At 43.0% G+C, this 17,875-nt stretch overlaps 1 protein-coding gene across 5 annotated transcripts in view; it reads left to right on the forward strand.

The window, feature by feature from the left end:
• Positions 1-5,176, forward strand: part of LOC110530507 (E3 ubiquitin-protein ligase mib1) — a 93,716-nt gene extending 88,540 nt beyond the window's left edge. For all 5 annotated transcript variants that reach the window (XM_036986155.2, XM_090182566.1, XM_090182567.1 and 2 more), the window contains one exon: positions 2,216-5,176. In XM_036986155.2, the coding sequence (XP_036842050.2) occupies positions 2,216-2,356 (141 nt within the window). In that variant the 3' untranslated portion in view covers positions 2,357-5,176. The remainder of the gene's footprint in view (positions 1-2,215) is intronic.
• Positions 5,177-17,875: the final 12,699 nt, after the last annotated feature.

Raw genomic sequence — 17,875 nt, forward strand, 5'->3', positions numbered from 1 at the left:
CGAGGTGGTGGTGTGTACTAAAGACGACTTGGTGGTATGTACTAAAGACGACGTGGTGGTATGTACTAAAGACGACATGGTGGTGTGTACTAAAGACGACATGGTGGTGTGTACTAAAGACGACATGGTGGTGTGTACTAAAGACGAGGTGGTGGTGTGTACTAAAGACGAGGTGGTGGTGTGTACTAAAGACGACTTGGTGGTATGTACTAAAGACGACATGGTGGTATGTACTAAAGACGACATGGTGGTATGTACTAAAGACGACATGATGGTATGTACTAAAGACGACATGGTGGTACAGTATGTACTAAAGACGACATGGTGGTATGTCATGATGGTATGTACTAAAGACGACATGATGGTATGTACTAAAGACGACATGGTGGTATGTACTAAAGACGACATGGTGGTGTGTACTAAAGACGACATGGTGGAATGTACTAAAGACGACATGGTGGTATGTACTAAAGACGACATGGTGGTATGTACTAAAGACGACATGGTGGTATGTACTAAAGACGACATGGTGGTATGTACTAAAGACGACATGGTGGTACAGTATGTACTAAAGACGACATGGTGGTATGTACTAAAGACGACATGATGGTATGTACTAAAGACGACATGGTGGTATGTACTAAAGACGACATGGTGGTGTGTACTAAAGACGACATGGTGGAATGTACTAAAGACGACATGGTGGTATGTACTAAAGACGACATGGTGGTATGTACTAAAGACGACATGGTGGTATGTACTAAAGACGACATGGTGGTATGTACTAAAGACGACATGGTGGTACAGTATGTACTAAAGACGACATGGTGGTATGTACTAAAGACGACATGATGGTATGTACTAAAGACGACATGGTGGTATGTACTAAAGACGACATGGTGGTGTGTACTAAAGACAACATGGTGGTGTGTACTAAAGACGACATGGTGGTGTGTACTAAAGACAACATGGTGGTGTGTACTAAAGACGACATGGTGGTGTGAACTAAAGACAACATGGTGGTATGTACTAAAGACGACATGGTGGTATGTGCTAAAGACGACATGGTGGTGTGTACTAAAGACGACATGGTGGTGTGTGCTAAAGATGGTTTAATTGTAATAACGAACGTTAACCGTGTGTGTGTGTTTGTTTATAGACACATCAATAAACATTGAAGGTCCAATGCAGCTGATTTTATCTCAATATCAAATAATTTCTGGTTAACAATTATGTACTGTGATTTTTACCATTTTTAAAATGAAAACAAAGAAACAAATAGCTTGTTAGCAAAGAGCAATTTCTCAAGCAAGAATATAATTAGTACTGTGGGAGTGGTCTGAGTGGGGAGGGGAAAACTGAAAATCTGCTAGAGATTTGGAACTCTCTCGCTTATTGGTCTATGTCACCAGGCAGGCCTGAACTCCATCCCACCAAAACAGGCAGAAATGTAATGCAGTATTTTCAAACAGCTCTTACACTTAAAGGGCATTATCATCATTTTAGCAATTTCACAGTATCATTCCAACCACTAGTGTAAAAAATATGTATACAATTTTTTATGAAGGCCTCCCGAATAGCACAGTGGTCTAAGGCACTGCATCGCAGTGCTAGCTGTGCCACTAGAGATTCTGGGTTCGAGTCCAGGCTCTGTCGCAGCCGGCCGCGACTTGGAGACCCATGGGGTGGCGCATAATTTGGCCCAGCGTCGTCCAGGTTAGGGGAGGGTTTGGCTGACAGGGATGTCCTTTTCCCATCGCGCACTAGTGACTCCTGTGGCGGGCTGGGCACAGTGCACACTGACACGGTCGCCAGGTGTACGGTGTTTCCTCCGACACATTGGTGCGGCTGGCTTCCGGGTTAAGTGGGCATTGTGTCAAGAAGCAGTGCGGCTTGGTTGGTTTGTGTTTCGGAGGACACACAGCTCTCAACCTTCGCCTCTCCTGAGTCGTCTGTACCGGAGTTTCAGCGATGAGACAAGACTATAACTACCAATTGGATACCACGAAAACAGGTTTAAAAAAACAAACAAAATGTTTAATAACAGTGTGTGGAAATGAGACACATTTTCTTTGCCCTAAGACAGGCTGTAGACCATTTTGGAATCTATAGCCATGTCTCAAAGCAACCATTTCTCCAATACAATGTGTTTATATCAGAACTGGGGTGACTCCACTAAGATGAGTACTAAGTGTTATTTTGTGTGTCTCTCCAGACCATGTGTCCGGTGTGCCTGGACCGGCTGAAGAACATGATCTTCATATGTGGCCACGGCACCTGCCAGCTGTGTGGCGACCGCATGAGCGAGTGCCCCATCTGCCGCAAGGCCATCGAGAGGCGCATTCTTCTGTACTAGAGTCCCAGGCTTCGGTCTGAGCCTTCTACACCCCCACCACCCCCCATGTCAAGGCCTTCGAGAGGCGCATCCTCCTGTACTAGAGTCCCAGGCTTCGGTCTGAGCCTTCTACACCCCCACCACCCCCCATGTCAAGGCCTCCGAGAGGCGCATCCTCCTGTACTCGAGTCTCAGGCAGGTCTCGGCCTAATCCCCCATCTACAACCAGCCACACCAGCTGCTGCTCTCCCATCTATCTCGGCGTCTTTACACCAGAAAAACAAAAACATCAGAATTACCAATGTTGCTTCTTTTAAAAATTGAAATGTTATAAAACAATCAAACATTATACTGAAAGAGGTCTTTGGTGTTGTAGCTCAGCTGAAAGCCTGTAGCAGCCTGATTCTTTGCTTTTCTCCTCAGAATGCCCTTTCTCCTCTCTCTCGTATCTCTCTCTCGCTCTTCTCCCTCTCCCCTCTGTTGTTTTCCTGTTTCTGTGTGAGAACGCCTCTTCCTGTTATTATTGTAGTGGGGTTATTGGCACATATCCCAACACTGCCCTGTGTTGGCCTTGGGATATGGACTGAGGGATATGGTCAGAGCCACTTAGTTCCATCTACAAGGTCCTATTCATTAGGGCACGCTCTGCCTCTCCTGTCGAAGGGCTGCCTCTCCTGTCGAAGGGCTGCCTCTCCTGTCGAAGGGCTGCCTCTCCTGTCGAAGGGCTGCCTCTCCTGTCGAAGGGCTGCCTCTCCTGTCGAAGGGCTGCCTCTCCTGTCGAAGGGCTGCCTCTCCTGTCAAAGGGCTGCCTCTCCTGTCGAAGGGCTGCCTCTCCTGTCGAAGGGCTGCCTCTCCTGTCGCTAAACCTAAAACTTAAAACCCATTTATCATTGATTCTATTTGTATTTCTTATGCAAGAGTATTGGTAATAGAAGCTACTGACGTGGATATTCATTACTTTTGTAGTTTACTCAACATTTCATGATAGCTACAATATGATGACATATTTGTGTACATGCAAAAAAATGCGATATCTAACACTTTTACAAGTTCAGCCAGTCTTCTTCTACACGTGCATATTTGAGATGGGTTGTCGTGACATGTTGGCGATTTTGGCAATGAGGCCCTTTATTTCCCCAGAGTCAGATGAACTTGTGGATACCATTTGCTAACTAGCGCAGTTGCTAACTAGCGTTAGCACAATGACCTGAAGTCTGCATAACATGCTAGCGGATACAATAGACTTTCAGTCATTGTGCTAATGCTAGTTAGCAATGGATCGCTAAAACTACCTCTAACTTCCTTCATACTGGACACAGACATAAAAATGGTACCCACAAGTTCATTAGACTCTGGGGCAGTAGACAAAGGTCATTGCCAAAATCCCGAAGTATGCCTTTAAGACCTGCACAGGGCAGGTTAGCACGCTATCTAGGGAGAAAAACTGCTGATTGAGCAAAAGCAAAATTGCTGTTCTGTTTGTCTAGACTTTGGAGGTCCAAATCCACCTTAACTCTGACTGACTGATAAGGTGGTGATACCGCTGCAGTCCAATCGTCTGCTAACACCTCATCACCTGTACCTTGTTTACCAACCTTTCTCTCTGGAGAAACACAGACAGGCCAGGCACTACAACTTTAGCATTACAACACCCGTGGTCTGCAATTGTTAATACTTAAGTACAGTAGACCCAGTATAGATGAAAGTCAAGACAGTGTTTCATTCAGCCTACTTATAAGTGAATACTATCATGTACCTGCTGGACATTTCTGAGGATGAATGAACTTTATTGAGCATTTGTACAAACAGAGTATGTCATCATGTATGGCACAAGTTGTTTTAGAGCTGTTCCAAGACTATAGATGGTATTACCTGTCTGGTATGCAACCATCCTATGATTCTTATAAGCATCGCTAATAACCATTGATTATTCATGTGCCATTGCTTCCAAAAATGATTTACCTGTTAAATGTTGTTTGGGGATAAGGTGCTCTTAATCTGGTATTGCTTTTATTTAAATGTATTTTGCAGAATGTTTTGTAATAAACACATTTATTGAGCTAGAGTGTACAATCTAATAGAAAGCCAAGATGATAAAATGTAGAGTAAATTATTTTGTATTGCTGCCCACAAATAGGATTTAGAAGTGTATCTCTATAGAGCCTTAGCTATAATGTAATGTAGCCGTCCACTCTCACCCACACATCCTGCTTCAATATCAATGTTGAAATGTGTCTTTTAGTTTGATAGACTTCAAGCAAAAAAACACTAAGCATTATTTTATCTTGTTTTGTCTGCAAGTCTAACATGTTCAGAGTCAATAATGAGACTGGTGATGAGGGAGACAATTTTGTCAGGATTTACATGTATTCTTCTGCCAGTGTTTTGGGGGATAGAAAGAAAATGGTTCCACTGGTGAAGTTGACACTAATAAGGCAGATCCGTCTGTGTGGAGCCAAGCTGTTCACCTCGGTATAAGCTGACCAGCTTGACAACGCAAATAAGCAATTTTATAGGAAAGAAAGAAAAGTAGCTTGATACTTTTTTACTCCCCGTTTTTATTTCACGGATGGCGTTAACATTCTAAAAGCACTAATATTGCTTTATGGTAGTATTGTCTTGTTAGTTGTTATAAAGGCCTATTTTGTACCTTATGTTCAAAACTTATTATACCTGTCAAGATTTAAAGGTTTCAATAGTATTCTTTCCCTTTTTAGGCATGAATATTTTATTTATGCAGTATGACATGTATTATAAAAGCTGGTCACTCTGTATTGCTTAAGTGCTTTTCAAAGCACCATGTAACTGAAATAAAGTTCTGAATGAATCTTGAGACCTCTACCCACACTCTTGTTTTTATTCCTTTGTTTCTTGTGAATGTAAACAAACTGAAGAACGACATTGTCAACTTGTTTGTTTAACGTGTTTGGGCAATTAGCATGTTGTTGACTTGCCCCTGCAGTGTAGGCTGGCATCGTATTTACAAACATTTAAAGGTATTTGGCTGACTGAGCATATGTAACCGATGTGAAATGGCTAGCTAGTTAGCCAATAGCATTTCAATTGGTGACGTCACTCGCTCTGAGACCTTGAAGTAATTGCGATGGGTAACGATGCTTCGAGGGTGGCTGTTGTCGATGTGTGCGGATGTTTTTGGACATTTTTGCCCATTTATTGAACATGAAATATGGGACACTCCGGAGCATTCAATGTTGTCTTGGTAAGTAACTCCAGTGTATATTTGGCCTTGTGTTTTAGGCTATTGTCCTGCTGAAATATGAATTTGTCTCCCAATGTCTGTTGGAAAGCAGACTGATCCAGGTTTTCCTTTAGGATTTTGCCTGTGCTTAGTTCTATTGTTTATTTTTATCTTAAAAAAAAAACTATAGTCCTTGTCGATGACAAGCATTCCCATAACATGATGCAGCCACCACAATGCTTGAAAAAAAGAATGGTACTCGGTGATGTGTTGTGATGGATTTGCCCCAAACAGTACTTTGTATTCAGGGCATAAAGTTAATTTCTTCACCATTTTTCCAGTTTTACTTTGGTACCTTATTGCAAACAGGATGCATGTTTTGTAATATTTGTATTCTGTATAAAGCTTCCTTTTCACTGTCATTTACAGTGCCTTGCGAAAGTATTCGGCCCCCTTGAACTTTGTGACCTTTTGCCACATTTCAGGCTTCAAACATAAAGATATAAAACTGTATTTTTTTGTGAAGAATCAACAACAAGTGGGACACAATCATGAAGTGGAATGACATTTATTGGATATTTCAAACTTTTTTAACAAATCAAAAACTGAAAAATTGGGCGTGCAAAATTATTCAGCCCCTTTACTTTCAGTGCAGCAAACTCTCTCCAGAAGTTCAGTGAGGATCTCTGAATGATCCAATGTTGACCTAAATGACTAATGATGATAAATACAATCCACCTGTGTGTAATCAAGTCTCCGTATAAATGCACCTGCATTGTGATAGTCTCAGAGGTCCGTTAAAAGCGCAGAGAGCATCATGAAGAACAAGGAACACACCAGGCAGGTCCGAGATACTGTTGTGAAGAAGTTTAAAGCCGGATTTGGATACAAAAAGATTTCCCAAGCTTTAAACATCCCAAGGAGCACTGTGCAAGCGATAATATTGAAATGGAAGGAGTTTCAGACCACTGCAAATCTACCAAGACCTGGCCGTCCCTCTAAACTTTCAGCTCATAGAAGGAGAAGACTGATCAGAGATGCAGCCAAGAGGCCCATGATCACTCTGGATGAACTGCAGAGATCTACAGCTGAGGTGGGAGACTCTGTCCATAGGACAACAATCAGTCGTATATTGCACAAATCTGGCCTTTATGGAAGAGTGGCAAGAAGAAAGCCATTTCTTAAAGATATCCATAAAAAGTGTCGTTTAAAGTTTGCCACAAGCCACCTGGGAGACACACCAAACATGTGGAAGAAGGTGCTCTGGTCAGATGAAACCAAAATTGAACTTTTTGGCAACAATGCAAAACGTTATGTTTGGCGTAAAAGCAACACAGCTCATCACCCTGAACACCCCATCCCCACTGTCAAACATGGTGGTGGCAGCATCATGGTTTGGGCCTGCTTTTCTTCAGCAGGGACAGGGAAGATGGTTAAAATTGATGGGAAGATGGATGGAGCCAAATACAGGACCATTCTGGAAGAACCTGATGGAGTCTGCAAAAGACCTGAGACTGGGACGGAGATTTGTGTTCCAACAAGACAATGATCCAAAACATAAAGCAAAATCTACAATGGAATGGTTCAAAAATAAACATATCCAGGTGTTAGAATGGCCAAGTCAAAGTCCAGACCTGAATCCAATCGAGAATCTGTGGAAAGAACTGAAAACTGCTGTTCACAAATGCTCTCCATCCAACCTCACTGAGCTCGAGCTGTTTTGCAAGGAGGAATGGGAAAAAATGTCAGTCTCTCGATGTGCAAAACTGATAGAGACATACCCCAAGCGACTTACAGCTGTAATCGCAGCAAAAGGTGGCGCTACAAAGTATTAACTTCAGGGGGCTGAATAATTTTGCACGCCCAATTTTTCAGTTTTTGATTTGTTAAAAAAGTTTGAAATATCCAATAAATGTCGTTCCACTTCATGATTGTGTCCCACTTGTTGTTGATTCTTCACCAAAAAATACAGTTTTATATCTTTATGTTTGAAGCCTGAAATGTGGCAAAAGGTCGCAAAGTTCAAGGGGGCCGAATACTTTCGCAAGGCACTGTAGGTTAGTATTGAGGAGGAACTACAATGTTGTTGATCCATCCTCAGTTTTCTATCACAGCCATTAAACAAACTGTTTTTAAGTCACCATTGGCCTCCTGGTGAAATCCCTAAGCGGTTTGTATTTTTGTAGTGACTGGGTGTTTTGATACACCATCCACAGTGTAATTAATAACTTCACCATGCTTAAAGGGATATTCAATGTCTGCTTTTCTTATTTACCAATAGGTGCCCTTTGCGAGATGTATGAAAATCTCCCTGGTCTTTGTGGTTGAACTGCTTGACTGATCTGTATGTGTGGGGCACAGAGATGAGATAGTCATTCAAAAGCCTTGTTAAACACTACTAGTGTGTGTGAGTCCATGCAACTCATGTGACCTGTTTAGCAAATGTTTACTGATGAACTGATTTAGGTTAGCCATAACAAAGGGGTTGAATAATTATTGAGAAGACATTTCAGCTTTTCATTTTAAATTAATTGAACACAATTCCTACTTTGACATAATGGGGTATTATTTGTAGCCCAGTGACACAAAATGTCTGGCTGAAAAACAACATGTATATTGTCCTGCCAGAACATTATGAAGGGAAATCAATTGCAACCATCTTTGAAAATAGTATTTCCCCTAGATATGTTCAGAATAAGTGCTATTTATGTGTTAGTTTCAATTCAAACCTGCCATGTTGGAAATCATTTGTAGGCCAGTGACAAAATCTCTGGCTGAAAAACAACAAAATGGGGAAAAAGTCAATGGGTGTGAATACCTTCTGAAGGCGCTGTAAATCATAAGACACTAGGGATGGTCACAGCACAGTCATGAGGGGTCAAAGTCAGTGTCCTGGGGTGACGCACGTCTCCATTCTTCTCCCCAGGCTGAACTGATGGGCTGCTGTCACTCACACCCAGCAGGGGTTAACTGACAAATTGACAACCTGGTGGGGGAGTAACAGCCCCTAACCCCTCATGGCCCAGTCAGCAAACAGCCCTCCCTAGGCAGCTTAGCCAGCCTCCCCAGGCCAGAGGAGATAGTGCTGTCTCCAACACCCTCACGGGACAGCAGGGCTGCAGCCAATCAGTCAGGGTGATGGATGTCGGAATGGACTGGGTCTGGCTGGGTCTGAGCCATGGTAGGTGATCAGCAGACTGCCTGTTTGGGGGCCTATCTGCTGCTGATCAGCCACCCATGGATCAGGACAAGGACCAGGGGGGTATACTACAAAGCAACATGCCTAAATATTCTGAAATATATATTTTGCTTCTTCTGATGTGAATGAAATGGGCATGGTTTGATTGACAACAACCAAATACAAATATCTAGGTTTAGCTTTTGTTTATGAACCAGAATATCAGTAGTTATTTCTGGTTGTTTATCACAGTTAGCTGGCTAACTCACTAACCCTGCTTGGTAGTATACCCCTCTGGTTGTCTAGGGCTTGTCACAACATAGAACATAACCTACTGTATAACACAATAGAAACACCAAAGCTATGTTTAACAGGTAGTTCATCCAACTGTGAACTATCCCTTTAACCTCACGATGGTCTGTTTTACCCGCCGCACAGACGGTCTGTATACATAACTAACTGGTGTCTTTCCCTCCTATCGTCTGAGTACTGAGCTGTCTGCTCTGATCGAGAAGCTGCAGAAGAAGGCTGACACTGGGGGAAAAGAACCTCAATAAGGTACAGAACCTCATAGAACATTACAGCGCCTCACCGTTTCCCTTCAAGAAAATGTAGACGTTAGGGTGAACTTTATTTTTTGTAAATATAGATTTCCCTTCTAAGTTAGTGTAAGGAGCACGATGGAGGCTTACCTGTCTAAACTCATATCCTGAATAGAATGTGTTTTGGGGTTTTGTGTAGAAAATATCCCATCACTTTAAAATGTTGGATTCTATTTTTCTTAACTAAAGAAGGGTGAGAAGAACAATATACACAGTGTACAAAAGATTAGGAACACCTTCCTAATATTGAGTTGCAGGCCCCCTATTGCGCTCAGAACAGCCTCAATTTGTGCGGCCACGGACTCTACAAGGTGTCAAGCGTTCCACAGGGAGGCCGGCACGTTGACTCCAATGCTTCCCACAGTTGTGTCAAGTTGGCTGGATGTCCTTTGGGTGGTGAACCATTCTTGATACACACGGAAAACTGTTGAGCCCAGCAGCGTTGCAGTTCTTGACACAAACCGGTGTGCCTGGTACCTACTACCATACTCCGTTCAAAGGCACTTAAATCTTTTGTCTTGCCCATTCACCCTCTGAATGATTTGATTTGATTTGATATACACAATCCATGACTCAATTGTCTCAAGGCTTAAAAATCCTTCTTTAACCTGTTTCTTCCCATTCATCTATACTGGTTGAAATGGATTTAACAAGTGACATCAATGAGGGATAATAGCTTTTACCTGGATTCACCTGGTCAGTCTATGTCATGGAAAGAGCAGATGTTCCTAATGTTTTGTATCTTTGCTGTAGTTGACGTGCATATCCTTGAACAAACCACAAGGGGGCAGTATATCCAATGCCCGGTAAGCGTTTAGGCCTCTTGGACATAGCTTTCTGAGCTGCTTCTTGCATATTGTCCTGCCAGAACATTATGAAGGGAAATCAATTGCAACCGTCTTTGAAAATAGTTTTTCCCCTAGATATGTTCAGAATAAGTGCTATTTATGTGTTAGTTTCAATTCAAACCTGCCATGTTGGAAATAATGTATTCCTTCCTCTTTATTTGGGAGGTCGACCCATGTCATCCCAATTCCAGGTAAGAGTAATGTTTTTTCATAACTGTTTGTGCCTGTCTTGAATCTGAGTGCCGTGTTGGAGGCATTGATCTCTCTCGGTCTGAAGGTCCTCTCACGTCATTCTGTTCATAAGCAGAGCTGTATTTATGGTCGGGTTTATGGCTGGCCTGGGCAAAGTGCACTCTGTCTGGACAGGCACATCTTGGATCAGAGAGTGCCTTATACTGGGTTGAGGGGGGGCTGTGTGTGTTCATGGAGTTCAGCCTGGAACCACCGCCAGTCCCACCTCCAAAAAGTTGGTGTGTGTGTGTGTGTTCATGGAGTTTGGCCGCCCCACCTCCACAGTAAAGTCATAAAGGAGCTATATTCTCATCCTCACCGACCCCACCTCTATACTAACTGACACACTGATTGCTTTAATGATCAGGGCAAAGAGTCCAGGCCCTCTCATGTGGGAATCATATTCCACATGTAACATGGAGGGGGAATAAAGGACTGAACAACTCAATGATGTGGTGACTCGTGTCCCCAAGTTGTTGTTTGAACGCTAAAGTAACATTTTATTAGTTTACACCTATGGTTGTATGTGCAAGGAGATCGTTCAATATTGACGTCGAAATTGGACATCTGTCCATGTCCTGAGAACATTGTGAAATGCCTTCAAAAACCGGCCACTAGGGGCAACAGTGAGTGCTATTACCATCAAGTAGGTTTGGGTTTTGCTAGGGCGTTGTGGACTGGGGTGGTGGATGGGCATAATCACATGATCCAATGACTCTTGATCAGAAAACTGCCTGTTTGTTCCCAGTTGTGGAGACTGTTTTATTTTTATTTTTAACCCTATCCCACACCTTAACCCTTACCTTAACAATTCAGAATGAGAGCAACAAAAGCACCTCTAAACTTGGCGTTTGCAGAACGTGAATGAACGTCTAATTCTGCAATGAGACGGTGAGAGCTTGTTGGCATGTGTCTCCATTGCAACACAATTTAAAAAGTGACTTTAAAGTTACTATACATTTACATAATTTAGCAGAAACTCTCTTCTCCAGAGAGAGCAAGTGCCTTGCTCAAGGGCACTGTCATGTTCTGACCTTAGTTCTTTTGTTATGTCTTTGTTTTAGTATGGTCAGGGTTGAGTTGGGTGGGTTGTCTATGTTTGTTTTTCTATGATTTGGTATTTCTGTGTTTGGCCTGGTATGGTTCTCAATCAGAGTCAGCTGTCAATCGTTGTCCCTGATTGAGAACCATACTTAGGCAGCCTGTTTTCACCCTTGATTTGTGGGTGATTATTTTCTGTGTCTGTGTGTTCCACACGGAACTGTTTCGTTTTTTGATATTTCACGTTATTTTGTATTTTTCTGTGTTCCATTAAAAGTATCATGAACACTTACCACGCTGCGCATTGGTCCTCCGATCATTCCTACTACTCCTCGTCAGAGGATGAAGAAGACCGTTACAGGCACAGACAGATTTTTCACCTAGTCGGCTCAGGGATTCGAACCAGCAACCTTTCAGTTACTGGCCCAACGCTAACCGCGTTAGCGCTGTGTAATACTGCACAGTGTCTACAGTTTATATCATACTACAGTATTATTAATACTTATCTTTTTGGGGGACTGATATTGTTGCATGATGTATTTATTCATGATTCGTTATCGATGACAGATAGCCTGTATTGTTGTCATAGGGTGTGTGTGAAAATTGGCCAATCAGAATCTTTCTATAGGTTTCTACATTTAATAATGAAATCCCAGTAACCCTCATTAAATGTTCATTATTCCCCATCTTTCAGCGAAGATGTCAACATAATTGGTAACTACCTGGTACCAAATGGTACATAGTGACGCTTGTGTCAATGAATCTCAAAGAAACCAAAGTGTAATTGCTATGCACTTATTAGGTAGCTACTGTTTCAACAAGTCATTTCTAAGTAACTGCCTTGTAAATACCAGGCTTTAAAATAAAGAGTTACCTTTCTCTCTTTTCTCTTCAACTTGTTGTAGCTTTATAATAATTTTTTATGATTTTTACATATAATATTTCTCACCACATTATTTATATATTTTTTGCAGAACTCATGTTGTGAGACAAATAAATGATATACATTTTGCGATGAATTGACATAGAGAATCCACATTGCATCACAAGCTCCCATGCAGCCTCCTCAGCTGTATATATAAATCCCCACAAAAGGTTGTGTAACATTTGACCTTATTGATGTGTATGGCTGTGGCCCACTACACGCACCATGCTTATCACCACCACAGCCTGATTGGAGTACTGAGAGCCCAAGCCTGTAGGGTCACATTTACAGTGCAAATGTTATCGTTCAGATGACACTTTAAACAGTCTTTATCAATATATAGTCATTCAAGGTTTATGAGCTCTGATAAAATGCCACTAGCACTAGCTAAGCGGGGTCATTACAAAGTGTGGATGGCAGAGGTTTTTACCGTGCCTCTATCGGGGGACATTTCATACTCAACAGAAATCAAAACAAACACTCGACCTGAAAGAGGAGAGGACAGTATGGCCTCTCTAGAGGGAAAACAGTGTTACAGAGCAAACTACTCTACAGTGGGACTTTGGCAGAACCTTATCATTGTATTATCTTTGAAACAGTGGGTTATCATAATTGCTTACTTAATAATTCTATAAAGCTCTGGAAGTGCAACCTTTGGCTGGGCAGTAAACTAAAGAGCCTCAAGTGTTTTTGATGCAGAGAGAGATTGAAGAGAGACTTCTGAGAATACAGAGAGGCTATAAATGCTGTACCACCATGTTATAACCATATTTATACACTGTGTGTACAAAACATTAGGAACACCTTGCTAATATTGAGTTGCACACACTTTTGCCCTCAGAACAGCCTCAATTCATTGAATGCTTTCCTCAGGGATGCTGGCCCATGTTGACTCCAATGCTTCCCACAGTTGTGTCAAGTTGTCTGGATGTCTTTTGGGTGGTGGACCATTCTTAAAAAACACAGGAAACTGTTGAGTGTGAAAAAGTTAGCAACGTTGCAGTTCTTGGCACACTCAAACCGGTGCGCCTTGCACCTTCTACTATACCCCGTTTCCAAGGCATTTAAATATTTTGCCTTGCCCATTCACTCTCTGCTCCAAGCTTTCACTTGAATTCACCTGGCCAGTCTGTCATGGAAAGCGCACATGTTCCAATGTTTTGTACCCATTTTTATGTAAATAAGTATTCGAGAAAACATAGTTTATTAAGAAAGGGAATGTCGTTCAATAAAAACAAGTTAGAGGTGTGTGAAGTAGGGGAATAGGTTTTTTCAACACTGCATTTCTCCGGCAAAACAGGCGGAGTACTGTTGGTAGTAAACACATCCCACCGAGGGAAAACAACAAAACAGGCGGAGTACTGTTGGTAGTAAACACATCCCACCGAGGGAAAACAACAAAACAGGCGGAGTACTGTTGGTAGTAAACACATCCCACCGAGGGAAAACAACAAAACAGGCGGAGTACTGTTGGTAGTAAACACATCCCACCGAGGGAAAACAACAAAACAGGCGGAGTACTGTTGGTAGTAAGCACATCCCACCGAGGGAAAACAACAAAACAGGCGGAGTACTGTTGGTAGTAAACACATCCCACCGAGGGAAAACAACAAAACAGGCGGAGTACTGTTGGTAGTAAACACATCCCACCAAGGGAAAACAACAAAACAGGCGGAGTACTGTTGGTAGTAAACACATCCCACCGAGGGAAAACAACAAAACAGGCGGAGTACTGTTGGTAGTAAACACATCCCACCGAGGGAAAACAACAAAACAGGCGGAGTACTGTTGGTAGTAAACACATCCCACCGAGGGAAAACAACAAAACAGGCGGAGTACTGTTGGTAGTAAGCACATCCCACCGAGGGAAAACAACAAAACAGGCGGAGTACTGTTGGTAGTAAACACATCCCACCGAGGGAAAACAACAAAACAGGCGGAGTACTGTTGGTAGTAAACACATCCCACCGAGGGAAAACAACAAAACAGGCGGAGTACTGTTGGTAGTAAACACATCCCACAGAGGGAAAACAACAAAACAGGCGGAGTACTGTTGGTAGTAAACACATCCCACCGAGGGAAAACAACAAAACGGGCGGAGTACTGTTGGTAGCAAACACATCCCACCGAGGGAAAACAACAAAACGGGCGGAGTACTGTTGGTAGTAAACACATCCCACCGAGGGAAAACAACAAAACAGGCGGAGTACTGTTGGTTGTAAACACATCCCACCGAGGGAAAACAACAAAACAGGCGGAGTACTGTTGGTAGTAAACACATCCCACCGAGGGAAAACAACAAAACAGGCGGAGTACTGTTGGTAGTAAACACATCCCACCGAGGGAAAACAACAAAACAGGCGGAGTACTGTTGGTAGTAAACACATCCCACCGAGGGAAAACAACAAAACAGGCGGAGTACTGTTGGTAGTAAACACATCCCACCGAGGGAAAACAACAAAACAGGCGGAGTACTGTTGGTAGTAAGCACATCCCACCGAGGGAAAACAACAAAACAGGCGGAGTACTGTTGGTAGTAAGCACATCCCACCGAGGGAAAACAACAAAACAGGCGGAGTACTGTTGGTAGTAAACACATCCCACCGAGGGAAAACAACAAAACAGGCGGAGTACTGTTGGTAGTAAACACATCCCACCGAGGGAAAACAACAAAACGGGCGGAGTACTGTTGGTAGTAAACACATCCCACCGAGGGAAAACAACAAAACAGGCGGAGTACTGTTGGTTGTAAACACATCCCACCGAGGGAAAACAACAAAACAGGCGGAGTACTGTTGGTAGTAAACACATCCCACCGAGGGAAAACAACAAAACAGGCGGAGTACTGTTGGTAGTAAACACATCCCACCGAGGGAAAACAACAAGGGAAACTTTAAAAAAGAATCACATTATATTGCAGAAAATGTCAGCACAATCAAATTTTTGTGTCGTAAAGTAAATACAAGCCAGAACAAATAGCTGTGGTGTAATCGGGTGACACTGAGACAGAGAGAGTAGCCATCACACAAACTGTCGCTCTAGCTTCTCCATCGTGGTGATTAGATCTGCAAGTCATGTAGAACAATGGAGGAGTTGTGATTAATCAACAGTTGGCTTGAACCAATCATGATGTGCCTCTCAAACAACACATACAGGTTATTAGCACAGTGGTGGTACCGCTACATTGTGAATAAGAGCAGTTTCATCACACTCAACTTTTAACCCAGAGAAAAGCATTAGAAGGTTAGATAGAATGCACCACATTGTATGTAGCTACGGTCTGTTGTTGGATGCAAGATCCATACCTGCACTGTGTTACATCGCAAAAAAACGAAATACTTTTGAGTGAGCATCTTTGCATTTATGATGTGTTTATTTTGTGTATTTTTTCCCTGTATAACATAGGATGTTTTTCATTTATGATGTGTTTTTTGTTGTTGTGAATTTTACCCCCCAAAAGTAGAAATGATCATGATGTATATGGCTTCACATAATCTTACTCAAAATATATTGGAAACAATTCCTGCATTTAATGCTGTCAACTCACTGTGGTGTGATAATGTAAAGTTTTTTTTGTTTGACTTTATTTTATAGAGTAAGCTCTGTGGACTATGAATATTTCAACATATTTTAATCCAATGTTCATTGCTTTAACGTTACGTTTCACAATGAAAATCAGGATTCTACTGCATGCTTGGCCTTTTAGGGATTTCTGCTTTCCTACTCTTTTTCAACTCTTTGAGTTAAACGGTCTGACCTTAATCTGCATTCACACTGTATCATAGGTCTGTTCTACATGAGCCTTTTTTCCAGGTGGTCTACGAATGGGGAAATCTCAGGCTCTCGTCATCACCTACCTCTCTATCTCTCTGTTCAGAACACTGAACTCTGAGATATTTGTGCATCGTGTATTGATTCGGGGTACAACCCTTGGCTGTAAAAGAGAGATAAAGAAGTTAGACATTAACTTTTTTTTTCAGGGGTCACAGTGTGGTTTCACATAGACCTACCGACACACACACAAAAACCTGGTTCCTCTGATGGACTCTGGAATATTGACTAGTCCTCTCTCCTCTCTCTCTCTCTCTCTCTCTCTCTCTCTCTCTCTCTCTCTCTCTCTCTCTCTCTCTCTCTCTCGCTCTCACTCTCTCTCCCCCCCCCCCTCTCTCACACCCACAGAAAAAAAGCCTTTGCAGTCAGTATTTCTCTCCTCAGATAGCGCGGCCAGCAGGCAGCATTCCTGTCTATTCCCTTCAAGGTTACAGCGTGGTGGAGGGGAGGACTCTGAGCACCTGCTGCTGCTGCAGCTGCCTGAGAGGAACTATTTTTTGTTTTACACTCAACTGACTGAGTGTCTTTGTTGCATTTTCTCTCTCCATTGTTCCTTTCCCAGTTCTGAAACTGAACGGCGCTCCACTGTCTGTGTGACATGTCGAAAAGTGTATACAGTTCTATTTTCCAGCGCTGAAGGCCAGATTGCCCCATACCCTGAGAATACACCACCTGGTTTGGACAGCAGCGCACGTCAGCAGCGCACATTTCCATTGGTGTCATTTTTCACCCTCGGTGCTGTATAGTTCACGGGTTATTTGTGGGGGAAATGACCCCAAACAATCAAGCTAGGTTGCCCTTACTTGCTCCCCTTTCTTTCAGTGTCGGAACTGGCTTCCCAAATTGTAGTTATCCCGAGATATGTCAGAATCTGTCTGGTAAACTGTGTGTCTGTATGTTTGTCAACCTAAAGAAAAATAGATATATCATTTTCTCTTCCAGACAGATAACTGGTTGGCAACAACGCTTTAGCTGCTTTAAAACAACTCTGAGAGAGAGAGAGAGAGAGAGAGAGAGAGAGAGAGAGAGAGAGAGAGAGAGAGAGAGAGAGAGAGAGAGAGAGAGAGAGAGAGAGAGAGAGAGAGAGAGAGAGAGAGAGAGAGAGAGAGAGAGAGAGAGAGAGAGAGAGAGAGAGAGAGAGAGAGAGAGAGAGAGAGAGAGAGAGAGAGAGAGAGAGAGAGAGAGAGAGAGAGAGAGAGAGAGAGAGAGAGAGAGAGAGAGAGAGAGAGAGAGAGAGAGAGAGAGAGAGAGAATCCACTTAAAATAGGCATCCCCACTGATAGGGCCTGGCTGTTATCCGCCCAGGTTTCCCTGCCCATCGGGTCCAGGAGACGGATGACGTGAGCCCCTGATAGGCTGTCTCCATGGAGGAGACGGAGAGGCGACAAGACGCCAGGCTAGATTCAGACCAGGCCATGCTGGCTAGGACACAGAGCAGGCCAGGCTAGGGTCCTGAATGACTGGGGCTGGGTGACTGGTGGTGTGGGTCTCTGGCTAATGCTGGCTGACTGGCTGGAACTGACTGGTGGAGGGGGCCCCTTCCCGTTACTGAACCCGTTTGGGTGGGGGGGACGAGACCCATGATGATCACAGACAGACAGCTCTCTCTCTGTTGGAGGTCACTATGACAGACAGTTTACTTTACACAAAGCCCCTGGATAGTACAGGTTAGGGGGCAGCCAGGG

This window comes from Oncorhynchus mykiss, chromosome 8 (assembly GCF_057628025.1).
Source record: "Oncorhynchus mykiss isolate SJ-2025 chromosome 8, ASM5762802v1, whole genome shotgun sequence".
Taxonomy (NCBI): Eukaryota; Metazoa; Chordata; class Actinopteri; order Salmoniformes; family Salmonidae; genus Oncorhynchus; species Oncorhynchus mykiss.